Consider the following 23,731-nt stretch of genomic DNA (forward strand, 5'->3'; position numbering starts at 1 on the left):
CCACCAGCCACCACAACTTATCACCATCCACCACCAGCTACCACAACCGATCATCATCGGCTGCCACCATCGGTCATTGAGAACTTTCATAATTTACCATTTTTTTACATTTTTTATATTTAACAATAAAATTCTAAAATACAAAATTTCTATTATTATTTATATTTTCATGGTGTTATAAATTAAAGACTTTAATATTTTTTAAACTAATTTTCAACATGTTTTCTTTGAAAAATGCTATTAATTATTGTGGCACATAAGCGATTCATTCTAAGCATAGAAAAAAAGCTTAATTATATTGTTAGTATCTGAACTTTTTAATTTTTGATATTTGAGTGTCTACACAGAAAAATTTTTCAATTAATTGTCCAAGGATAAAAAAATTTTCTAATCAAGTGTTTCTTGTATGTGGCACGCTAGAGTTGACATCTGGATCAAATAGGAACCATCCCTCCCCACATTAGCAGATGACATATCATATAATCATCCAAATCTGCCGGACACATGCATTTCACGTGTGATTTAATCCTGCAAGAGACAGACACTCTTACCCTCGTTAGAAAAAACCACGTTGATTTTTATTTAGTTACAATAATATTTTTCTTTTTCCAAACCGAGCCTAAAGGCTTTAGACTTGATGGAAATCCATGAAGTGTATGATAATAAAAGAATTGAGTTGATTTTTAGATGGTTGAGTTTGATATCTTAGTAGTTCAACTTTCTGAAATAATAGGTATTGGCTAGGGCCTAGGGGTGGCCATATTATGGTTCCAGGAACCGGAACCAGTGGTTCGGAATTGGTCCTAACCGGAACCAAAACCGATAGGAACCGGAATCAAAACCGGTGGGAACCGGAACCGGCACGAATCGAAATCAGAACCGGAGATTTTCGGTTCGATTCCGGTTCCAATTTTGTTGAAACTGTAAACCGGCGGTTCCACAAACCGGTCGGAACCGCTGATTCTCTAACCGGTTAGAACCGCCGGTTCTAGCCGTTAGAAACTGTCAGATTAAATTTTTTTTTTTATTTTGTTGTAAAATCTCTTAATTACCTCTCCCAACAACTATAAACGGCTAGTTTCAAGGGTATTTTTGGATTTATTATAAATACCTCATTTAATTCCATTTACAAATTCCTCACAAAAAAATCTCTACTCTCTCTACACTATATCATTCTTCTCTTCTCTACAATCTCTCTTATTATTCTCTCTAATTTTTTTTATTCAATTTTCCAAATTATATCTTATTATCATATAATGGCAAGTGGAGGAAACTCAAATTCAGGTAAGGGTAAGGGAAAGATTGGAGAAATATAATATTCATCTATCCCTACAAACGACATCTTTGATTTCACTCCCAACCAATTTAATTTTGAGGGATATCCAAATGACAATTTGAAAATTCCAACTCAAGAATCTGAATTTAATAATGAGCAATTAGAAGAAGAGGAAGAGTAAGAGCAAGAGCAACGTGCACAAATTGTTAGAAGAGCAAGACAAAGTTCCGATATATTCACCATTCATTTCACCAAAAAATTCAAAGGTGAGAAAATGTTCGATGTAATTTGCAATTATTGTAGAAAATCTTATAAATTTAAACAATCGGGTGGCTATGGATTATTTTGGAAGCATTTGGAGACAAAATATTCAACAAAAATAGGAGTTGATCGGTCTCAAACACAAATTTCCGGGTACACATCTTCTAACCTTTCTTTATTTCAAAATTCTGAAAAAATACAAAAATAAGAATTAGCAAAAATGATTTTTATAGAACATTTATCTTTTAGTTTTGGTGAAAAAGTAGGTTTTAATAAATATTGTCAAAAAGCTTTAAATCCTTCTGCTAAAAGAGTGCCAATAAATACTGTAAAACGAACTATTATTTCTTTATATAATAAAGAAAAAAAAGAGTTAGAACTTTTATTTTCTCAAATAAAAATTCGTGTTTCAATTTGTTGTGATATTTCGAGTGATTATTGGCAAATGCATTCTTATATGGGCATTACATGTCATTGGATTGATGATGATTGAAAAATTCAAAAAAAAATTATTGCATTTCGTGCTTTTGATGATAAATATACTGCAAATAATATTTATAGAATAATTGTTTCAATTTTAAATGAATATAAGTTGACAAAAAAAAATTTTTCAATTTCATTTGATAATGCTTCTGCTAATACTAAATCAATTATTGAACTTAAAAATATTTGTGAACCAAATATTGGTGGAAAAATTTTTCATATAAGATGTACATGCCATATTTTAAATTTATGTGTACAAGATTGTTTAAAAATTCTTGAATCTTTTATTTCTCCAATTAAAAAAGTTATTTTATATTTATGGGGACATCCCCAAGTGATGAAAAGTTGGGTTAAATTTTATAAGGAAAATAATAAAAGACCAAAACATTTTCCAAGGGATGTCCCAACTCATTGGAATTCAACATACGAATTATTAAACGAGTCTTTTTCTTATAAAGAATTATTATGCTTTTTTGTTACTAATAATATTGAACATATTAATTTATATCCATAAAATTAGGATATTTGTGCAAAAATTTTAGATATTTAAAATTTTTTTAATGATGTTACCTATAAATTAGTGGGGTTTATTATCCCACATCTCATTTATTTTTACCTATGTGTATTAATATTGTTAGTGCACTTCAAGAATTTGAAAATGATTGTATATTAAAAGATTGTGTTTTTTCAATAAAAAAAATGGTTATCTTATTTTAAAAATATATCACCCATTTATCTTGTTGCTATTGTATTTGATCCTGGATGTAAAATTGATGTTTTATGTAAATATTTGACTATTTATTATGAAGTATTAAATTTTGATATAAAAGATAATATTAATATAAATATAGTATTGCATGAAGTTAATGTTAATATAAATCTTGATATAGAAGATAATGTTAATATAAATGTAGTATTGCAATACTTCATAATAAATAGTCAAATATTCACATAAAACATCAATTTTACATCTAGGATCAAATACAATAGTAACAAGATAAAGGAGTAGTATATTTTTAAAATAAGATAACCATTTTTTTTCATTGAAAAAAACACAATCTTTTATTATATAATCATTTTCAAATTCTTGGAGTGCACTAACAATATTAATACACATAGGTAAAAATAAATGAGATGTGAGATAATAAACCCCACTAAATTTATAGGTAGCATCATTAAAAAATTTTAAAATATCTAAAATTTTTGCACAAATATCCTAATTTTATGGATATAAATTAATATGTTCAATATTATTAGTAACAAAAAAAGCATAATAATTCTTTATAAGAAAAAGACTCGTTTAATAATTCATATGTTGAATTCCAACGAGTTGGGATATCCCTTGGAAAACGTTTTGGTCTTTTATTATTTTCCTTACAAATTTAGCCCAACTTTTCATCACTTAGGGATGTCCCCATAAATATGAAATAGCTTTTTTAATTAGAGAAATAAAATATTCAAGAATTTTTAAACCATCTTGTACACATAAATTTAAAACATGACATGCACATCTTATATGAAAAAATTTTTCACCAATATTTGGTTCACAAATATTTTTAAATTTAATAATTGATTTAGTATTAGCAGAAGCATTATCAAATAAAATTGAAAAAATTTTTTTTGTCAACTTATATTCATCTAAAATTGAAATAATTATTCTATAAATATTATTTGCAGTATATTTATCATTAAAAGCACGAAATGCAATAATTCTTTTTTGAATTTTCCAATCATCATCAATCCAATGACATGTAATGCCCATATAAGAATGCATTTGCCAATGATCACTCCAAATATCACAACAAATTGAAACACGAATTTTCATTTGAGAAAATAAAAGCTCTAACTCTTTTTTTTCTTTATTATATAAAGAAATAATAGTTCATTTTGCAGTATTTCTTGGCACTCTTTTAGCAGAAGGATTTAAAACTTTTTGACAATATTTTTTAAAATCTACTTTTTCACCAAAACTAAAAGATAAATGCTCCATAGAAATCATTTTTGTTAATTCTTCTTTTTGCATTTTTTCAGAATATTGAAATAAAGAAAGGTTAGAAGATGCGTACCCGGAAATTTGTGTTTGAGACCGATCAACTCCTATTTTTGTTGGATGTTTTGTCTCCAAATGCTTCCAAAATGATCCATAGCCGCCCGATTGTTTAAATTTATAAGATTTTCTACAATAATTGCAAATTACATAGAACCTTTTCTCACTTTTGAATTTTTTCGTGAAATGAATGGTGAATATATCGGAACTTTGTCTTGCTCTTCCAACAATTTGTGCACGTTGCTCTTGCTCTTACTCTTCCTCTTCTTCTAATTGCTCATTATTAAATTCAGATTCTTGAGTTGGAATTTCCAAATTTTCATTTGGATATCCTTCAAAATTAAATTGGTTGGGAATGAAATCAAAGATATCGTTTGTAGGGATAGATGAATATTGTGTTTCTCCAATCTTTCCCTTGCCCTTACCTGAATTTGAGTTTCTCCACTTGCCATTATATGATAATAAAATATAATTTGGAAAATTGAATAAAAAAAAATTAGAGAGAATAATAAGAGAGATTGTAGAGTAGAGAAGAATGATATAGTGTAGAGAGAGTAGAGATTTTTTTGTGAGAAATTTGTAAATGGAATGAAATGAGGTATTTATAATAAATCCAAAAAATTATTTTTCCAAAAATACTTTTGAAACTAGCCGTTTATAGTTGTTGGGAGGGGTAATTAAGAGATTTCACAATAAAATTAAAAAAAAAATAAATCTGACAGTTTCTAACGGCCAAAATCGCCGGTTCCAACCGGTTAGAATCGGCGGTTCTAACCGGCCGGAGAACCGGCGGTTCCATCCGGTTTGTGGAACTGCTGGTTTGCAGTTCCAACAAAACTGGAACCGGAACCGAACTAAAAATCTATTTCCGGTTCGGTTCGTACCAGTTCTGGTTCTCGCCGGTTCCGGTTCCAGTTCGGACCGGTTTCGGTTTCCGGAACCGTAATATGGCCGCTCCTTCCATTAGATAATTAACACAGTTAAAAAAAAGAAAAGAAAATGAATTAATGGGTAATTCTTACACATTCTCTAACAAATGACTACTGTGCTGGTGAATGTGAAACCACTGGGCCGCACAAAATGATCAGTACCTTGCAATGTACTTGTCGTACCTTGAAATGTTAATCTACCAATTTCTATAAGGGCGCTGCTGAGGTCAAGAAGGAAGGCAGTGCAGGGGATAAGAGCGATGGTAGTTTTGATATTGTGCATGAAGGAAAAAGGCAAGAATCGAGATCTATAAAGAGTAGAGGAGGAGGACAAAAGAGAATGGAAGTGGCTGCGAGGGCTAGGGTTTCAATCAAAGAGAGTAAGAATAGCCATTGATTTAAGACCGTTGGATCATCAATTAGGTGAATCATTCAAGTAGGGATAATAACGTTCTTTTGGGCGCATTAATAACTAATTTGGATGGCTATATGACATGTCATTTGTTGATGTAGCAGAGGATGGATCCCACAAGTCCAGCGCGGCATGTATGCAAAAAACATCTGATTAGAAATTTTTTTTAAAAGTTAGACACTTATTTTTGAAAAATAATCGGAAACATGACAGGAAAATACTGTGGGACCTGATTTTTGACACATGGCATCCGACATGGAGAAAGAGAACTTCAATCTGGCCAACTCAACTGCCCGAGTGGATTCTACGTGAGCGTATACATTGAATTCTCTACTTTGTCTTTAAGAACATCAAAAGGTGTCTCATCCCCTCTCTTCGCCAGCAATGCCACCAAAACCACCTTGTTCATCACCTCCAAAACCACCTTCTTCAACCATCGCTGTGATCTAAACCTTTCTTCTTTCCCTAAAAACAAAAAATAAAAAGCCAATTTTTTAAATAAAGCTACACCCAAATTTTCGCAGATTAAATTTATTGTAAAATTTCTCTTCTAGCTCCTACTTAGCTTCTCAAACCCATAAGTTTCTATTTTTTTGTGTTTTTTCTGTAACTTTTTCCTTTTCTTCAAAAATTGAATTTTGTTTTTAGATAATTTGAGCTGAATTCAAAATTGTTTTTTAGTAATATTTTTAGAAAATAAAGGAACTAAATCTATATAAAAAGAAGCAATTGAGTTTATCACAACCACCATTGCTTTTGTTTTTGGCCCGATAACGAGATATAAACAAGAGGAGAGAAACTCTTAGAAGTGATAGTGGAGTGGTTTACAGTGGTGGGATCCGATGTTCCCTCCGACTAAAACCCAAATCACAACCGACAGCGGCTCCTTCGCTATCCAAGATGGCGAACCTGGCGATGCAAGTGAAGAAAAAGCGAGGAAGCCAAAAAAGTATGGTCTTGATGGTAGTGTCACGATGGCCCTGTCCCCGAAGTCGATATCATCGATCGCTCGTACACCTCCTCTAGTGAGCGATCCCTATACTGAGAGACAAAAGAAAATGAAGTCTTTGAGCAAGACTAGGTATGAGCTAGAGAATTTAGGGAAATGAATAATTTATCATTTATATAAATAACCTTTTGAGTTGAGGTTTTTTTTTATTTGTTTTTCGATCAAAGTTGGAATTTTTGGTGCCTGAATTGGTCGTTTTGTATTATTTCTCTGCGAAAATTGGACAGTTTTCCAAGTACAGGCGGTGGTCATGATGTTGCTGGTGAAGAGAGAGAGGATGAGACATTTTAGTATTCTTAAGGACAAAATAGAGAATTCATGTATATGCTCACGTGGAATCCACTCAGACAGCTGAGTTGGCAAGGTTGGAGTTCTTTTTTCCATGTAAAATGCCATGCGCAAAAAATCGGATCTCACAGAATTGCCCTGTCACGTTTCTGATTATTTTTTGTCGAAAACTCGTTAAAGTCATTTATGTGTTACAAATACCGAAGTTAAAACAGTTATAAGATACAATTTTAAAATGAGAGATCCTAAACTTTATTTTACTTTGAATCATCAGTTCAATGAATAGAAACAACTAACTCAGTGGCTAATCAAACCATTAAATTAAAATCTCGTTTGTGTAAATTTGATGTCCAAATCAAACTGGTTAACCCAAAACTGGCCCAAGACTAGGGGGTACACAGTTAGGAGGTTTGAGTCAATGAACTCCAAAAATCAAAAATGGAACTTTCCTCATTCTTAAATCAAACTGCAATTGAACCAAACCTGTTAGTTTTGGGCAAAATAAATAACCCATTTCATAAATCAAACCAAAAATCTGAAGTCATCTAAAAATCTAAGGGAAAGTAATTATTCCATCCCGTTTCATCGAAACTCGTTACTGCAGTTTGTACAATATTAATTAATTGTTTACGAGATTTACCTTCACGGGCTACTTGGTCCTGGTGTCTATTTTTTTTTTTTAAATTTTCCTTTCAAATGTGTAAAAAAATAAGAGCGAGGGAAAGAATTAATCTAAAATGACAATAATTATCCTTGCTTACTCTCTTCCTCTTCCTCCTTTTTGTCTCCATCACTAGCCGTTTCTCTGCAACTGAAAATGATAGAAACTTGAAAGACAAATGGCGCTAAGGAAATTCTACAGAGAGATTGGGGGTTTGAGAGTGAAGGAGGTGCCTGACTACGTGGAACCAAAGCTATCAATCGACTATGTGAAGAAATCGGTGCAGCAGGAGAGACTGAGATCAAGAAGGCCCGTAAACTCGACAACGTAAGCTACAGGCCGAAATCGCACAAGGAAATAGGAACCGATGCATACTCGATGGCCGGTAAGACTTCGCTGGCGTGGACTTTGTGAGAGGGTGGCCGGAGATGTCGATTGGAGAAGAAGATAACATTGCAGAAGAAAGAAAGCCTCGGTTCACGTCAAATAGACTTTGGTCGGTTGACGGGAACTGAAAACATGATCACCATCGTTTGAGGAGTGGCTGGCCACCTTCGGCCAATCTTTTGGTGGTCGAAATCAGTCTGGTAGAAAAGGGGAAAGAGTGATCGCGAGGGAGAAATCGGGACTTTTTAATTTTTCACTCTCTCTCTCTTCGATTATTCATTGAGGATTTTAGAACTGGTTTGATTCTCTTATTTGGTTCAATTTAAGTGGAACCCCCCAGATTTAACATGGTTTTAATGATTTTATATTTGGTTTCTTTGGTTTGGGAAGTGGTTCATTTTCTTTGCTTTTATTTTCATTTATAAATTTAGTACAGTAAATTAATAATTAGATTAGTTTTTACCTTTTTAAATGTTGGATATTTTTATCAATTCTCATGATTTTAACGGAAATAAAATGGATGGAAGAGAATAAGTGGTTTGACGGAGCTACTTCTCAATGACTGTTAATTAATATTGTCAAAATACAGAAGCGAGTTAGTTAATTTGGTCAAATGTCAAGATGAAATAACTAGTTTCCCAAAATTTAAACTGAAACCGAACCTGGTAGGCTTGGTTCGGTTTTCACCGGACTTTGCTCCCTCCTGCGCAAGACTGGAACTACTGAAACGGCACCGTCTCCTTAGCAAGTGTATCGCCCACAAAATAAAAAGTAGTGTAAAAATGGGATCGTCCCCGTTCACGCAAACTTCCCATTTTCTCTGGAAGCTGGACCCCCTCTCTGTCTTTCTGTAGCTATCTGTGTTTCTGTGTCAAATGGTTGCCTTCTTCATTGGTTTCTTGAATCATAGTTGCCTTTGATTATGATACCAAAATGGCTTAATAATCAAAAACTCGCTGCTGATGTTATTAGTAAAGCTTCAATTGGATAGCTCTGATAGCAGATTGTTTGTTTGGTTGGAGATTAACAGAGAAAAAGAAAGAAAAAGAAAAAGAGATGTCACTGAGGATCAAAGCGGTGGTTGACAAGTTCGTTCAGGAGCTAAAGGAAGCTTTGGATGCGGATATTCAAGACAGAATAATGAAAGAGAGAGAAATGCAGAGTTATATTGAAGAGCGTGAACGCGAAGTCGCTGAGCGTGAAGCTGCTTGGAAGGCTGAGCTCTCTCGTCGCGAGGTTCATTTCCATTTTTTGCTTATTACTTTCTTGGTGTTCTTTTTTTTTTTTTTTCCCCATTTTAATAAGGATTAATCGTGTCCTATGATTTTTAATATTTGCAAGTATTTGTAAGCTGCGTTAAAATTGAACCTTTTTGGGATTATGAATTTAGGGTTTGTAGGTTGAATTGGGGATAGGTTGTTGTTGAAGGAAAAATTTAATTTGGTAAAAGGCCGGCTGGAAAAAGCAATGGTGGTCTTCTAATTGATGTTTTAATTGCAACAATGGACTAGTATCTTGATGGAAGCGGCTGTCTCGATTTCAGGAATTAGAGGCTTTTGAATATTATGGATGGGGTTACAGAATTTGACAGTTTGGCTAGGGTTATTGTTGTTTACCAATTGCCATATGTATCTTCTACTCTTAAGTTTTCAATTAACATCCAAATAAATGGATAAGAATGCTATTAGCAGAGGCTTTACAGAAAGACTTGATGATGATTCTAACAAGAGAATATGATAGACCAAGCAAAATTATAACATTGTTTAACATTTAGTTTGTGCCTATTTGCGACCTTGCAATGTCTGTTCTAGTCATGGCCACTTAGTTTTGAAGTTGGAGATCCGGTGCTTATCAAGATCACTTTCCACTTTCCCAATCATATTAATAAGAGACTGTCACTCAAATACGAAGGTGTGTTTCCCATTATTTCCAAAGTGGGAAACATTGATACCAGGTCTACATGTTGTATCGCCAACATGGATGGCGATACAAAGGTGTTTCATGTCAATCAGCTGAAACCATATCACCTGGATGCTGGCAATGTCTGTCAAAACAAACCACAAGAGCCAGTCATCCATAAGAGAAAGTCCTTTGACAAAGAAGTGGAAAGATCCTTGGAAACCCTACACATAGAATACTTGGTGCAATGGAAGAACCAAACTATAGAAGAGAAAACTTGGGAGAGAACAGAAGGATTGAACAGTAGGGAGAGTGATTGGTAGCCGAAGGACTCAATAGTTATCTGCTAGCCAATTCGAGGTGTTAGTATGGCACAATCTCAATATATAATGCAACATTTTGAGCTATCACTTGTCGGTCCTGTGCTAACTACAAGACCAGAAGCTCCACATCTAATAAGACATTTGTTTTCGTGCTTTTCTCTGACTTTTGGAAAGATTGCCTTGAATAAGTGTGAGCTGTCTTTGGATAGATTACTCTTCTACATGTAGTGAAAAATATTTAGGTGCTTCTACTGGAATTAGTAATTCAATACTTTAGATGAAGCAATTGCTTTTTGTATCTTGACTGCTCTTAGTAGCAAGCACTTAATTCTGACAGCAAAACATACTTTTCGTAATTCGTAGGCAGATATATATAATATGATAACCACTTGCTTTATGAATGATAACCAACAGAAGTATTGTATATGGCCTTTTGGGTTTGTTTGACTTTGTTCGGAATTAAAGAGTCAAAGCTTGTGTTTGTTTGTTTCATGATTTATGACATTTTTTAAAGGTCTTTTGGTTCCTCTCTTTGCTTTTGCATGAACTGATGTTCCTTAGTCACCGGAAATTAGTTGCTGGTAAAGAATGCCTGATCAATTTCTTTTAAGTTGCTGAAGGAAATTATGTATTGTAATTTGTCGTGGCAAGGTTCTCTTTTTAATTACAGTGCCATCTAATTGTTGTGATAAATGTAAATATGCTGGTTACCTACCAGGTTTGCTTATCAAACACCACCTAGTTTCCAAGCATCCAACAATTTTTCTATTCCTAACTGGCCATTCATGTTACTATTGTACATTTAGTAATGTTCCTATAGTGGTTTTCAATGCCTTTGGCTGCTGGCTGACATCTGTTAGTATTGTCAAGTAATTACACTTGTTTTTTATGGGTGCTTATTGTTAGTTTTGGTGGTCCTACAATCAACGACTGCTCATATTGTCAATGTCAAATATTTGCTAAATTAGTGCAATGAAGAGTTTGGTAAGATTATATCTGTTCTATCCTCTAAAACATGGTTTAATTGTTGCAGGCAGAGATTGCTCGCCAAGAAGCAAGGCTGAAGATGGAAAAAGAAAATCTTGAGAAAGAGAAAAGTGTTCTAATGGGAACTGCATCAAATCAGGATAATCAAGATGGAGCTCTCGAAATCACTGTAAGTGGTGAAAAGTATCGCTGCCTGAGGTTTGCAAAGGCGAAGAAATGAGGCTTTCGGAGAATGGCTATTACCAGAAAAAGGGAAATGATGGGGCCAAGATTTCGTGATTGTGATATATATTCTTTTCTTGGCCACTTTGCCAGTAGGGAACTAAATTAATTTCACACATTAAAAATGTACCCATGTCGATGTGCTTCATCACTGGTGAAGAAAAAGGGTTTGCAATTTATGCCAAGTTATTTTTTGAGAAAGCATTTTATGGTTTGATTACGGCTTGGGAAAGATATTAGAATAGCAAACATGGTAGCTAGTATGAGAAATCTCTGATGATGGGATTAGTTGAATTCATGAAAACTGTGAATAGTTTCTTAGTGTAACCAGGTTTGTGCTTGAATAATAGAAACCTGTGTTGGTTCAGTGGGATATAGTATTGATTTCAGACAATAATTTCAGAGTTCCACAAGTCTGATATTGTATGAGTACAATTCATTTCCCATAAGAAAAAAAATTCTATAGACGAGTCTATCTCTCTCTCTCTCTCTCTCTCTCTCTCTCTCTGGGTGTTTCTGATCATTTTTAACCGAATCTTTATATATATATATTTCAAAAGTTGCAACTTATTATTATTAACATGCATAAAAATTTTATATGTTTCTGTTTCATTTATAAATATCAAGGAACACAATTTATTTTTATATTTTTCAAAATACATTTACATTATGGAAAAAAAATCTTCAGAAAGGGAAAAAGTGTTTTAATGGGTATTTGTAGGGTATTATAAGCTTTTTAGTTCCAAACTAGTTAGATATCAATCATATGAATTCTTTATTTCTATTATCCGCTTTAATCAGATTAATAGCAATGCAAAGCAAAATAGCAAAATAAAAATCGGAGGAAAAATTTTTAAAATTCATTACTTTATTTAACATCTGATAAAAATCTTATTAAGTAGTAAATCAATATAACATTAGCTCCAGTGACATTTACACGGGCCAACTCAAATATCAGATCACATTTAAACAAAAGCAAACTCTAAGCATCATGATTCTCAATCACATCCCTTATTCAAAATTGGCTAAAAATGAGTCCAGTTCATGACCCTTTCCTTTTCCTACACACACAGACACACACACGACAAACAAAAGAAAATTTGGCAAAATTTGCAAATTTATTTCTACTTCTCATTTATCTTAAAAACTTGTTAGCTTTCTGTCTATAGAAGGCTTATCATTTACAAAATGAATATTACAAGCAAGTTCAGCTTGGTTTTTTCCTACTTCTGAAACAGATTCTATGCAGAACAGCTTTGAAAATTGTTCCTGCAAATTGCTACCTTGGTTTTCCCCTACTGTCAAATTCTTATCCTCCAGTCTAGCAGCATCTGCATTTGAGCAAAATTTTGTGTCAGATGGCTCTACTGATTCAATAGGAACCTCTTGATTGGAACAAACACCATTGACGCCATTAGTTATTTCCCTATCAATACTAACTTTCGATTCTTGAATATCTTGGCTTTCAACAAGTTCAGCCTCCATTTTGACATCACTTTCATTGAATTGCTGCAAGGACTCAATGTTATGCCCCTCAGCATTAAAAGTTGCTCCTTCAACCTTTGGTGGAGCACTGAGTTCTGACTTAACAAAGAAATTAAATTGATTTTTCAGAAAATTGAATAAACTTCATGAAGAAATGCCTAGCTTCTTTTGAAAAGGGAAAAGCGCTCACCCAATTGTGCATTTGCCTTGTTTATTTTAAGCAAAGGTTTCTTTAGCAATACTGTTCCTGGGAACACCATCAAGTTTATCTGGTTCAGACTTCGCTTTTCATCAGTACTTACTGGTGTGAAGCCAAAACCCTCTGTCCATGTCTCCACTAAATCTGGAATGGCAGATACAAGCAGCTTTTCCACGTTAAAAGAGACTAGCATCTGCAAACACAATTGAGGAAAAGGGAAGTATCAGTCGTAGAATAGGCTTCTTATAAAAGCAATTTAAAACTCGAAGAGAATCAAAAGCAAGGAAACTGTGAGAGCCTAAACGCAGCCAAATTAGAGGTAAGAATCCTAGAGCAACTAAAACATAAGCTGCAATTGATAAAGTAAGCCTAACCAGCAAAAATATATCAGAAATGCATACAGGCATTAAAATGAAGCAAGAAGTCACTAGTAACTCGTGAAAAAATAAAGAAAGAATGCCTAGAAAACCATATGCTATCAATCAATTAAAAAGAGGAGAAATTTGTCTCAAGAAATTAGAGGTAAGAATCCTATAGCAACTAGAACATAAGCTGCAATTGGTAAAGTAAGCCTAACCAGAAAAGATATATCAGAGATGCATACAGGCAATAAAACGAAGCAAGAACTCACTAGTCACTAGTGAAAGAATAAAGAAAGAATGCCTAGAAAACCATATGCTACCAATCAATTAAAAGGAGGAGAAATTTGTCTCAAGGAATTTGACAATGCATTATGAATCAACAATTTCACCACTTCTGAAGAGTGATTAAATTCTGTTAAATGCTCAGGGAAATCTGATATGATGGGTTGATGCAATGAGGAAATCATGGCCTATATACAAAGAAGTGGATCAAGGACAAAGCCAAGCAAAACTATTGGGAAGTTCAGATTTAAAAGTTCTGCTCATATCAAATTGTTTTGCTAAATCCAATTAATTATAGCTGAGCTATGACACAAAGAATAAGATGCTGCTGTGTAAGATTAAGTACTAAGTCAATCAATGCAATAGTGCATATATACTTTATTAGTATCAATATACCTCCTCAATAGCAGTAATAAGGCGTCGACACATGCCCTGACGACGGTAATTGCTACAAGTTGCAATGAGAGGCATCTCTGCAACTGTTGCTCCATGTACCCTGCAAATAAACAAAATGTCAATAGTGACAAAGATGCAAATGAAAACAAATGAATGAGTAGAGTCGACTAAAATAAAGCAAAAAGGAAGTTCATGATGGCACTATCATGAAAATTGTATAAATTTTTTATTAAAGCTCCATATGCCCAAAAATTACTAGGATGACCAGCAAACCTAACTCAGAAAAAATTTGGGTGGCTTCTGGGTGAAGTTAACTTGAGCTCAAGGAATTGATTACTCTCTTGAAACTTGGTGGTCAGTAGAGTGGTAGGTTGACAGATGGTTTGATGTTTGGACAGCTATGGTACGGCTGTGTTGATGATGAAGTATTTGGTGTGGTTCTGCAGTTGCCTAAAGAATTCGCATCTGCAATTGTCTATTCTCTAGATTCTGTAATTATGTTCCCCAATTCAAATTTGATTGTGGTTTAGGAGGTATTTTCAGCAGTTTGCAATTACAGGTATTGCAGCTGATGTTTAATAGGTTATGCAGATAGGAGATCATAGTTGTTAAATTAGAAAGTGGTGGTGGAAGGTGATTAGTTGGTGCGAAAATAATAACGGGACCGTGGTCTGGGAATTGGCTGTGACAGATTGAACAATGAATTCAATAGAGACCAGTATTTTACAATGGGTTGTAGGGATCCCAGCAATAAATGACTGCGTGAAAATGGTGATGCGTGTATTTCTTTGTCATTGGCAATTTGGCAAAGATGCAGCTGTGACAGGTGAAACCGCTGGAGATGGTGATTGAACGGACAATAGGAGATGGGAATAGGTTAGAGACAAATGGTGTCTCTTTATAGGTAAAAAAAGTGTAAAAAACAGCACTACACAAAAGCAACATTCAACTTAATTTTTCACTCTCAAATTTCTTATCCGCTAAAGGTTAGAATTGAATCTTCTAAGGTAATAAATAATTAGATCTATAAATTTATTACAAGATCTCTTATGGCTCGATTATGTGCATTTGTTCTTTATTAGTCTCTCTAAGCAAGGGTTAATGTTGAAATCATTTCATTAAGTCCAGTATGGAAGGACTCAATTGAAATCATTTCGTTATCTCCAGACTGAAGGACTCAAATTAAGAAAAGTCGCTGACCTAAATCAAATTATAATTTCAGTAATTTTAGGAATTCAAGAGAGAAGGAAATTTTGAAGACAGTTCCATTTTCTGACATCAAGTCTTTAAAACAGCCGTCACCGACAGTAAGTTATGCATAGTTGTATTTTGACCATCATTTGTGGAGGTGGAATTAAGGTTTCTTTCTTTCTTTTTTTCTTTTCCCTTTTTGTGATTTTTGATTGAGGTGTTGGTGAGAAAGATGACAGTAAATTATTGGGAAAATAGATAGTATTTTAATGCACCAGAATGTGTGCATGTGCAAACATGCTTACACATAATTGTCAAGGGGAATATGCTACACATACCAATTATGCACCAGTGAATAAGAATTCAGAAAAGGACCTAACACAATAATTCTATTTATAGTTGCATGGACAGTAACATACAATAATGTAATCGATACTACCATAATAACTGTATTACCACCATAAAAAAAATTAGCTTACAACCTAATAAGCATTATTGCAACTTTCTAATTAAACAGTTAGCTGAAATGCTAAGTATTTGTAATAATTGCAAAAAGGTAAATAAATTTTTCATCAAAATAAATTTTTCATCAAACTTAAAACAATATTTTCATACTAGCTACTAGCTAACACTTTGTTACCATGCACACTTTAGGTACAAGCTGTGTTTATATGGAATTCTAATAAAAATACCTCGTGTAAGCAACAAAATGCAAACAGAACCCACGAAACACAACTGAATGATGGTTGACTTCAATGACACAATCCTAATGCCCATGACACAAAAACTTGGCATCATTGGTAGGATGACTTCAACTCCAATAGTGCATTTGGATATACCCCTACATTATATGTGGGCCTCTATTGCTATTCAAAGTTTTTACAATGGTTGGATGCTTTATGCCATTAGAGCAAGAATTATGATTTTCAAGTTTGTATGTTAGAATCTTGTTAGAATCCTGTAATTATTAGAATATATTGTGCATATATTAAGGTGATATTCAGTCATAATTAGGAGATACTTAGGAGATTATTTTCAAACTTCTCTTCTTCTTTCTCTTTTACATGATATCAGATCCTCAGTTGGCCTGAGTTTCTTCTTCATCTCTTCCTCACCCTGATCGGCTTACTATGAAAGTAGAGTTCAAAAACTGACCTATTAAAACCACCTATTTTTGAAAGAAATAATTCTCACTGCCCCTCTAGATTGCTTCAGCGGCTGCTGGCGACCTCAGAGACAAAATCCCAGCCCCGGAATCCCCACCGTTGACTACCATGCCCCGCCGTAACAGTCCGGACTCTGATCCATTCACTAGTGCGAGCTCTTTTTCCGGCGATGTTTCTGACTGGGAAATCTACCAGCAAGGTCACCTGCTTCCAACGATCTCTTCTACCACCTCCATTCTTCTCAGATCAGCTTCCTTCTTCTGTCAAGACATAAACAGTACATTCAGACATCTTTTCCAGCAACCTCTCTGACCGGAATGCATACAACAGCAGGTTCAGCAATAGCATTTCTCCTTTTTCAGTCTCATCATGCCTGAGAACAATGGAACTCTGACTCCAACTCCAGGTCTTTTCAAACCTCTTTTCTCAACTTCTCCCACTATTACTACCGTTAAATTGGAAGGTAGTAGTAATTATATCTCCCGGTATGCTTCAGTAGAGTATGATTTATGGGACAAGAATATGATGACCATTAATTAAAAATGCTGCTGATTTTGTTGCTCAGCGGGAGTTTGGCTTAGTTTGTTGTTTACGCAGAGATCTGTGGTTTAAAGCAATCTCCTAGGGCATGGTTTGGAAGATTCAGTGCTGTTGTGAAACAATTTGGAATGAACCGAAGTGAAATTGATCATTCAGTATTTCACCGACATGGAGATCATAGCAAGTGTATCTACTTAGTGGCCTATGTTGATGACAAGTGATAACAGGTAATGCTCATGAATAGATTTCTCAACTCAAACAGCATTTGTTTAGCCATTTTCAGACCAAAGAATTAGGAAATCTTAAGTATTTCCTAGGGATCATGGTAGCACGATCAAAAACGGGTATTTCCATTTCACAAAGAAAATATGCTTTAAATGTACTAGAAGAAACTAGCATGCTAGATTGCAAATATGTGGATAAGCCCATGGACTCAATTGTTAACTTATTTCTGGATTGGGGAGCCATTAGAATATCCTGGTAGATATCAAAGGTTGGTTGGTAAGCTAAACTATCTCAAAAGACCTGATATTTCTTTTGTAGTAAGTATGGTTAGCCAATTCCTCCAATCTCTATGTGATAGCCACTGAGATGCATTGATTCGCATTCTTAGGTATATCAAGGGAACTCCTGGCCAAGGCTTGTTGTATGAAGACAGGGATCACTGACAAATTGTTGGATACTCTAATGCAGACTGGACAGGTTCTCGCTCTGATAGACGGTCCACTTTTGAGTTGTGTTCAGATTGGTGGAAATTTGATATCTTGGAAGAGTAAAAAACAAGTTGTAGATCGAGTGTAGAAGCAGAATACCAAGCCATGGCATTGGCTACGTGTGAACTTATTTGGCTAAAGTAACTCCTTCAAGAATTAAAATATGGAGAAATCAAATATATGAAATTGATTTGTAATAATCAAGCATCACTTCATATTACCTCTAATCCAGTGTTTCATGAAAGGACAAAACATATAGAGATAGATTGCCACTTCATCAGATAGAAGATTGAATCAGGATGTATTTCTACCTCTTTTGTTGGTTCGAATGACCAATTAGCGGACATCCTTACAATGTCTCTTAGAGGTCCCCGCATTGAATACATTTATAACAAGCTAGGAGCATATGACGTGTATGCCTCCAACTTCAAGGGGAGTGTTAGAACCTTGTAATTATTAGAATATATTGTGCATATATTAGGGTGATATTTAGTCATAATTAGAGATACTTAGGAGATTATTTTCCTTTTTAAATTATAGACTTTGTACTATATATACCCTAAACTCATATGAGGAATCGATCAAGCCGATTGCTTGTTTTCAAACTTCTCTTCTTCTTTCTCTTTTACAGTTTCTTGTTTCAATTAATATCTTCAATTTTCATTGGGAGTACATGGAGAGAAGGGTATTAAAGACAAGTTGTCACATTCATTGTGTGGTATTGATTCATATCATGCTTGTGAATGTCTAGCGACCAATGAGTGTAGAATCTTGTTTTGATACTTCAAAGAGAAATTATTCTTCAATAAGTGTCTAAGGACCCTAGCCTCCTCAATCTATCAACCATTAGAGGTGAGCAGAGAGAATTCACTGGTATAGCTTCATTACATCTATTTGGCGGCAAAAAGCTACATGCCACTCATATTTGCATGTTTTTACTTTCTAGCAATTATCATAGAGTCTATGAAAGCATTCCATCGTAAATTACATAGGAAGTGATAATTATAGATTTCTCAAGTATTAACCTACCAAGAATAATTTGTTTAAAAGAGTAAATTTTTACACCTATGCCTTGAAGACCGGTTGTTTAACAAAATCCTAACTTACAAATTGGTACTTGAACTTGATTCCCCATGTTATCTTCAAAGATTTTTTTTTTTTTTAAATATCTTCTTAACTTCCTGTCACTAAAGAAGGTATAGTTGCCGCTCAAAAAGAAAAGAAAAAAAAAAGAGAGAGAGAAGGTATGGTTAATGGAATTGTAAATTAAATAGGAAGTAGAAAGGCTGTTGAGTTTTTTCCATATGGCATTCTAGGAAAGTAGAATGTCCTTTTCAGGGATTTGATTTTGCTAACATCCCTATTAGGAACATTTTTCTCACCTAATATAGCAATGTCCTTTTCCTTTTGGTTTAATTTGATTTTCTCTTTTGAAAAGCATTGTCTCGCACATTTTGATTTTCCTATGAAGAAAAACTAACCATAGAATGGCATGCGTGATATATACAAGAATTTCCTTTCACATAAAAAAAGTGAAAATCAATTGTAAGAAGGAACTTTATGCAACAATCAACTCTTGCACTTGATAAATTGTTTTTGTTCGCCGTATGATTTTAAGAAAGCCAAGAGCAAAAACAAAAAGAAAACTAAATGGTTCGTTAATTTATTCATGATACCTTCTTTATTCTAGTTCTAAGTGAGTAATCATCATAATAAATACAACAGCAGAACACCAGACTATTAAAACAGCCTTTTTTTACTGGAGAAATCATAGAACTTGCAACACTTAACCGCCCCAAATTGTCCTTGATCTTTAAGCATTGTCATGACCCTACAGTATTTGCATTTTGTTGCACTTTTAAGTCAATAAGAAGCTCAGCTTCTTTAATTTCAGCCACTCGTTAAATCAACCTGGGAATTCTCTCTTAGTGCTCTCCTGAAATTCCATTGAGTTGTTTCTGAGCCATTCTTCAATCTAATCACCAGCCCCATAACATTTTGGTATTTTCTTTTTTCTTTTTCTTTTTTATGAGGAGCAATAAACGATTTAGTCTACCATCACATGACCTAAACTCCACATACTCCCTAAATCACCAAATTATAGTAGATGAGTTTCAAGATATGCCATGCATCATCACAAAGTCTATTAAAAAGATTTAGTCATTAATTGAGGAAACTGATCAGCTTAAAGTATAGAAATGGTTTCAGGAGTAAAAATAAAACCATATTAGTGATATCAAACAGAAACAATTAAATCTAACACAGTTATTTGCCACATGATAGTATCTTTAGATGTTATTCAAATTATGACATGTCCTACAGATGGGTAAACATTTGATACTACCTGATGGAGGCTACAGATAAAAGAACGTCATCTTTCTCCAAGACTGCAGTGTAGAATCCATGAAAATTAAGACGAGCAAATTCTGACCTGAAGAACATGCACAAATTGAAGCAATTAAAGATAACATAAAATTCAGATTCGTATTATTTTCTCTAGAACAAGACAATAAAAAATATAGAACACATAGGAACCAAATACATCCATGATTCATAGCCCACAATATCCTAAGTTACATAGTGAAGAATCTCCTAATCAAATATCAATATCACTAACATTAGCTATACTATCATAAGTATATCCATCTTGCAACTTTAACTATTGTCTTTTTGGAAAATGCAAATACTTTCCTGCTATTATACAATCTTCTCATGGATAAGGCAAGTTATGAATACAGGTTATAGGATTCGTGTGTATAACAAGCAACCAGATCTATTGTTTCATTATTTTATCTTTAAAATCTACAACGTTCCTGGGTAAAAGACCTTGTATGGTGTGTTCTTGTCTCAGACAACAGAATTTATTCGAACATTTATAGGACAATCTAAAAGTTGCATGTTATGTTCCCTAGACCAGGATATTGTCACAGGGTGATTCACTGGAAATCTGGTTCAAGGATCTGCTCTTATTACAATTACTTTGAGCAACCTATCGTGAATTATGTTCAAACTCATCAAAGGGAGCTCGACACCTTTGGATCTCGTTAGAGAGAGAGCTCCAATCTCATGTTTGGGAAAGATCCCAACTTACTTTATTAATACCTGTTGAGAGAATATATTGTAATTGTATTTCTTGTATCTCATCAATCGATTACATAGGTCTATATATAAGGAATTCCTATGTTACCTAGCTATTTAGGAATACAAATCATAAACTAATTAGGAATCTAACTCCTAATAGAACTCTATTTACAACTAATCCTTAACACTCCCCCTCAAGTTGGAGCATAGATGATAATCATGCTCAACTTGTTACAAACTATTACTTTCAGCAAAGCACAATACCATACTCAGCAACTGTACCCACTTCATTATAGCAATAAAGAACCCCAAACCAAATAGTAGTAGCAGAATCAAGACAACACACTTAGGTTGTCAAAACAAATCTCACTGAACCAGAAAACAACTCATAGGGCTGTTTCAAGCTTCCATAATCAATGCCTCAAAGAGGAAACCCAGTAGCACAGATATTCAGAAACGCATCAAAGGAAAATCTGGCAAACAGAGCACACCACTGAAGGCCAAGAACACAATGCTAACTCACTGGGATTGCACTGCTCTCGACAAAGGAGAGAGTTCAAAAGCAGAATACCCGTAACTGCAGCAAAGGTGCAGTACTAAACCCTAATGCAAAAAGGAATCACTAGAAAATCACCGAAAATTACCTAAACCAATTGTCACAGCAAAGGAAAAATATGTTTCCTCAGCAAATTAAAGCAACAACAGTAGCAGAAGACTGCCCGACACAGCTGTAACAGAATCACAGCAAACAAACCTATTGAATAAGCCCAAGAGTAAAGATGCAACTCACTGGGTTGCACGTCTATCTTCAAGTCAACGTCGGAGAGAGGAACCGGAGTGAAAAAGACCATTGGACATGCGCCAACGCATGAACTAGAGCAAGAAGAAAGAGGAGACGCGTGGGGGCCATTCACTTGGAATCCGACAACTGGATTCTGGGGAGGCGCTGATCAGCGGCTAGAGAATATCCTGAGGTCAGTGGTGAGACAAAATACTAACTCTAGAAAGGCTTCCTAGGGTGGCAGTGGCTTCTCATAAGGGAAGTTTCGGGATTTTTTTTTTTTTTTTTTTTTTAATGGAAGGCTCTGATACCATGTTGAGAGAATAATATTGTAGTTGTATTTTTTGTATCTCATCAATCGATTACATAGGTCTATATATAAGGAATTCCTATGTTACCTAGCTATTTAGGAATACAAATCATAAACTAATTAGGAATCTAACTCCTAATAGAACTCTATTTACAACTAATCCTTAACAATACCAATAATACCTCTTTAAATAGAGGTTACACATAAACTAGGAAATTATAAAAACAGGAAGTTTAATCTATATTTAGGAATAGACTAACTAACATCTAGGGATCCTATGCTAATTAGGAATCCATGTTTTATTAAATCCTGTTTAAGCTAATAATTTAACTAATCCTAGGGATCCTATGTTGATTTTAAGAACGGGTTTGGGAAACTTTTGTTATATATTTCTTGTGTTTCAATGAGAACTTATACAACCTATTTATACACAAGTATCAAATTCTAAAATAGGAAAAGAATAAATAGGGAAAGAGCAATATATACTCCTAAATAGCCTACACAAGGATACTCCAAATCAACTAAGTCAACACTCCCCCTCAAGTTGATGCATAGATATTGCACATGCCCAACTTGCAAACCAAGTTATGGAATTGTTTGCTGTTAAGCCCTTTAGTCAGAACATCTGCAATTTGATTATCCGAAGTCACATGAGTAAGCTTCACAACACCTTGAATGACTTTTTCTTTTATGAAATATCTATCAATCTCTATGTGCTTTGTTTAGTCATGCTGAACTGGATTTTGAGCAATACTAATTGCATCCTTGTTATCACAGAACAAAGTTGAATCTTCTCCTTTCGACATTTGCAATTCTTCCATTATCTTTCTTAGCCATAACAGTTCGCAAACTCCTTGAGCTATAGCTCTATATTCCGCTTCTGCACTCGAACGTGCTACTACAGTCTGCTTTTTACTTCTCCAAGTAACTAGGTTTCCTCCAACAAACCAAAAGTTGATCTCCTATCATCTGGAGATCCAGCCCAGTCAGTATCAGTAAAGGCTTTGGTTTTGAGATGACCATACTTAGAGAAAAGTAGACCTCTTCCAGGAGAAGACTTTAGATATCTTAAAATGAGAAAGACAGCTTCAAGATGAGAACTATGAGGATCATGCATATATTGACTAACAAGATTTACAGCATATGCTATATCAGGTCTAGTATGTGAGAGATAAATCAATTTGCCAACCAATCTTTGATATTGACCCAAGTCAACCTGTTCGCCCATTCCTGCTTGTAACTTGTGATTAACTTCAATAGGAGAGTCAACCGGTTTACAACCCAAGCTAATTCCTTTCAAGAGATCCAGAATGTATTTCCTTTGAGAGAGAAAGATCCCTTTATCTGATCTAGCAACTTCTACACCCAAAAAGTATCTTAGAATTCTGAGCCAAAAACTTCTTTAATCGAGCAATCTCCTCCTCATCATCAATGGGAGAGTCAACTGATTTACAACCCAAGCTAATTCCTTTCAAGAGATCCAGGATGTATTTCCTTTGAGAGAGAAAGATCCCTTTATCTGATCTAGCAACTTCTATACCCAAAAAGTATCTTAGACTTCTGAGCCAAAAACTTCTTTAATCGAGCAATCTCCTCCTCATCATCTCCAATTACAACCATATCATCAACGTAGATGATTAGTAAAGTGATCTTACCATTACAGTGTATGATGAACAAGGTATGATCAACATTACTTTGAGAATAGCCAAAGGAAATCATGGCCTTACTGAATCTGTCAAACCATGCTCTAGGTGACCGCTTCAGCCCATACAATGCTTTCTCCAATCTGCAAATCTTAACTCTAGTCTTCTCATCATCAAAGCCTAGAGGAATATCCATGTACACCTCTTCTCCTAGATCACCATACAAAAAAGCATTTTTTACATCAAATTGATGCAGACTCCAATCCAGGTTGGCTGCACAAGACAATAGGATTCTAATAGTGTTCATCTTTGCAACTGGTGCAAAAGTCTCCTGATAGTGCACCCCTTAAGTCTGAGTAAATCCCTTGGCTACCAATCTGGCTTTGTACCTTTCAATT

At 34.5% G+C, this 23,731-nt stretch overlaps 2 protein-coding genes and 1 long non-coding RNA gene across 4 annotated transcripts in view; 1 reads left to right on the top strand and 2 right to left on the bottom strand.

Moving 5' to 3' along the window:
* Positions 1-286: 286 nt before the first annotated feature.
* On the bottom strand, positions 287-6,373 carry LOC110010069 (uncharacterized). Of its 2 annotated transcripts, none has more exons than XR_016321622.1 (4): positions 6,237-6,373; positions 5,638-5,873; positions 5,090-5,481; positions 287-528 (listed from the first exon to the last, which is right to left on the bottom strand). It is a non-coding gene; the product is annotated as an uncharacterized LOC110010069 (long non-coding RNA). The 2 variants fall into 2 exon arrangements; XR_016321621.1 differs by having other exon boundaries at positions 5,090-5,557.
* Positions 6,374-8,530: 2,157 nt separating this feature from the next.
* LOC105639204 (beta-mannosyltransferase-like protein) lies at positions 8,531-11,651 on the top strand. Its single transcript, XM_012223188.4, has 2 exons — positions 8,531-8,989; positions 11,009-11,651. Exons 1-2 carry the CDS (start codon positions 8,810-8,812, stop codon positions 11,180-11,182), a joined length of 354 nt encoding a protein of 117 aa, XP_012078578.1. The 5' UTR covers positions 8,531-8,809; the 3' UTR covers positions 11,183-11,651.
* A 632-nt stretch (positions 11,652-12,283) lies between these two features.
* LOC105639203 (hypothetical protein) overlaps positions 12,284-23,731 on the bottom strand; it is a 32,824-nt gene continuing 21,376 nt past the window's right edge. Inside the window, 5 exon segments of the mRNA XM_012223185.4 lie at positions 12,284-12,336; positions 12,338-12,764; positions 12,860-13,061; positions 13,909-14,008; positions 19,863-19,949. Of these exon segments, the coding sequence (XP_012078575.2) occupies positions 12,309-12,336; positions 12,338-12,764; positions 12,860-13,061; positions 13,909-14,008; positions 19,863-19,949 (844 nt within the window). The 3' untranslated portion in view covers positions 12,284-12,308.

The sequence above is a fragment of the Jatropha curcas genome, chromosome 7 (assembly GCF_041381405.1).
Source record: "Jatropha curcas cultivar XTBG-Jc1 chromosome 7, XTBG_Jcur_1.0, whole genome shotgun sequence".
NCBI lineage: Eukaryota > Viridiplantae > Streptophyta > Magnoliopsida > Malpighiales > Euphorbiaceae > Jatropha > Jatropha curcas.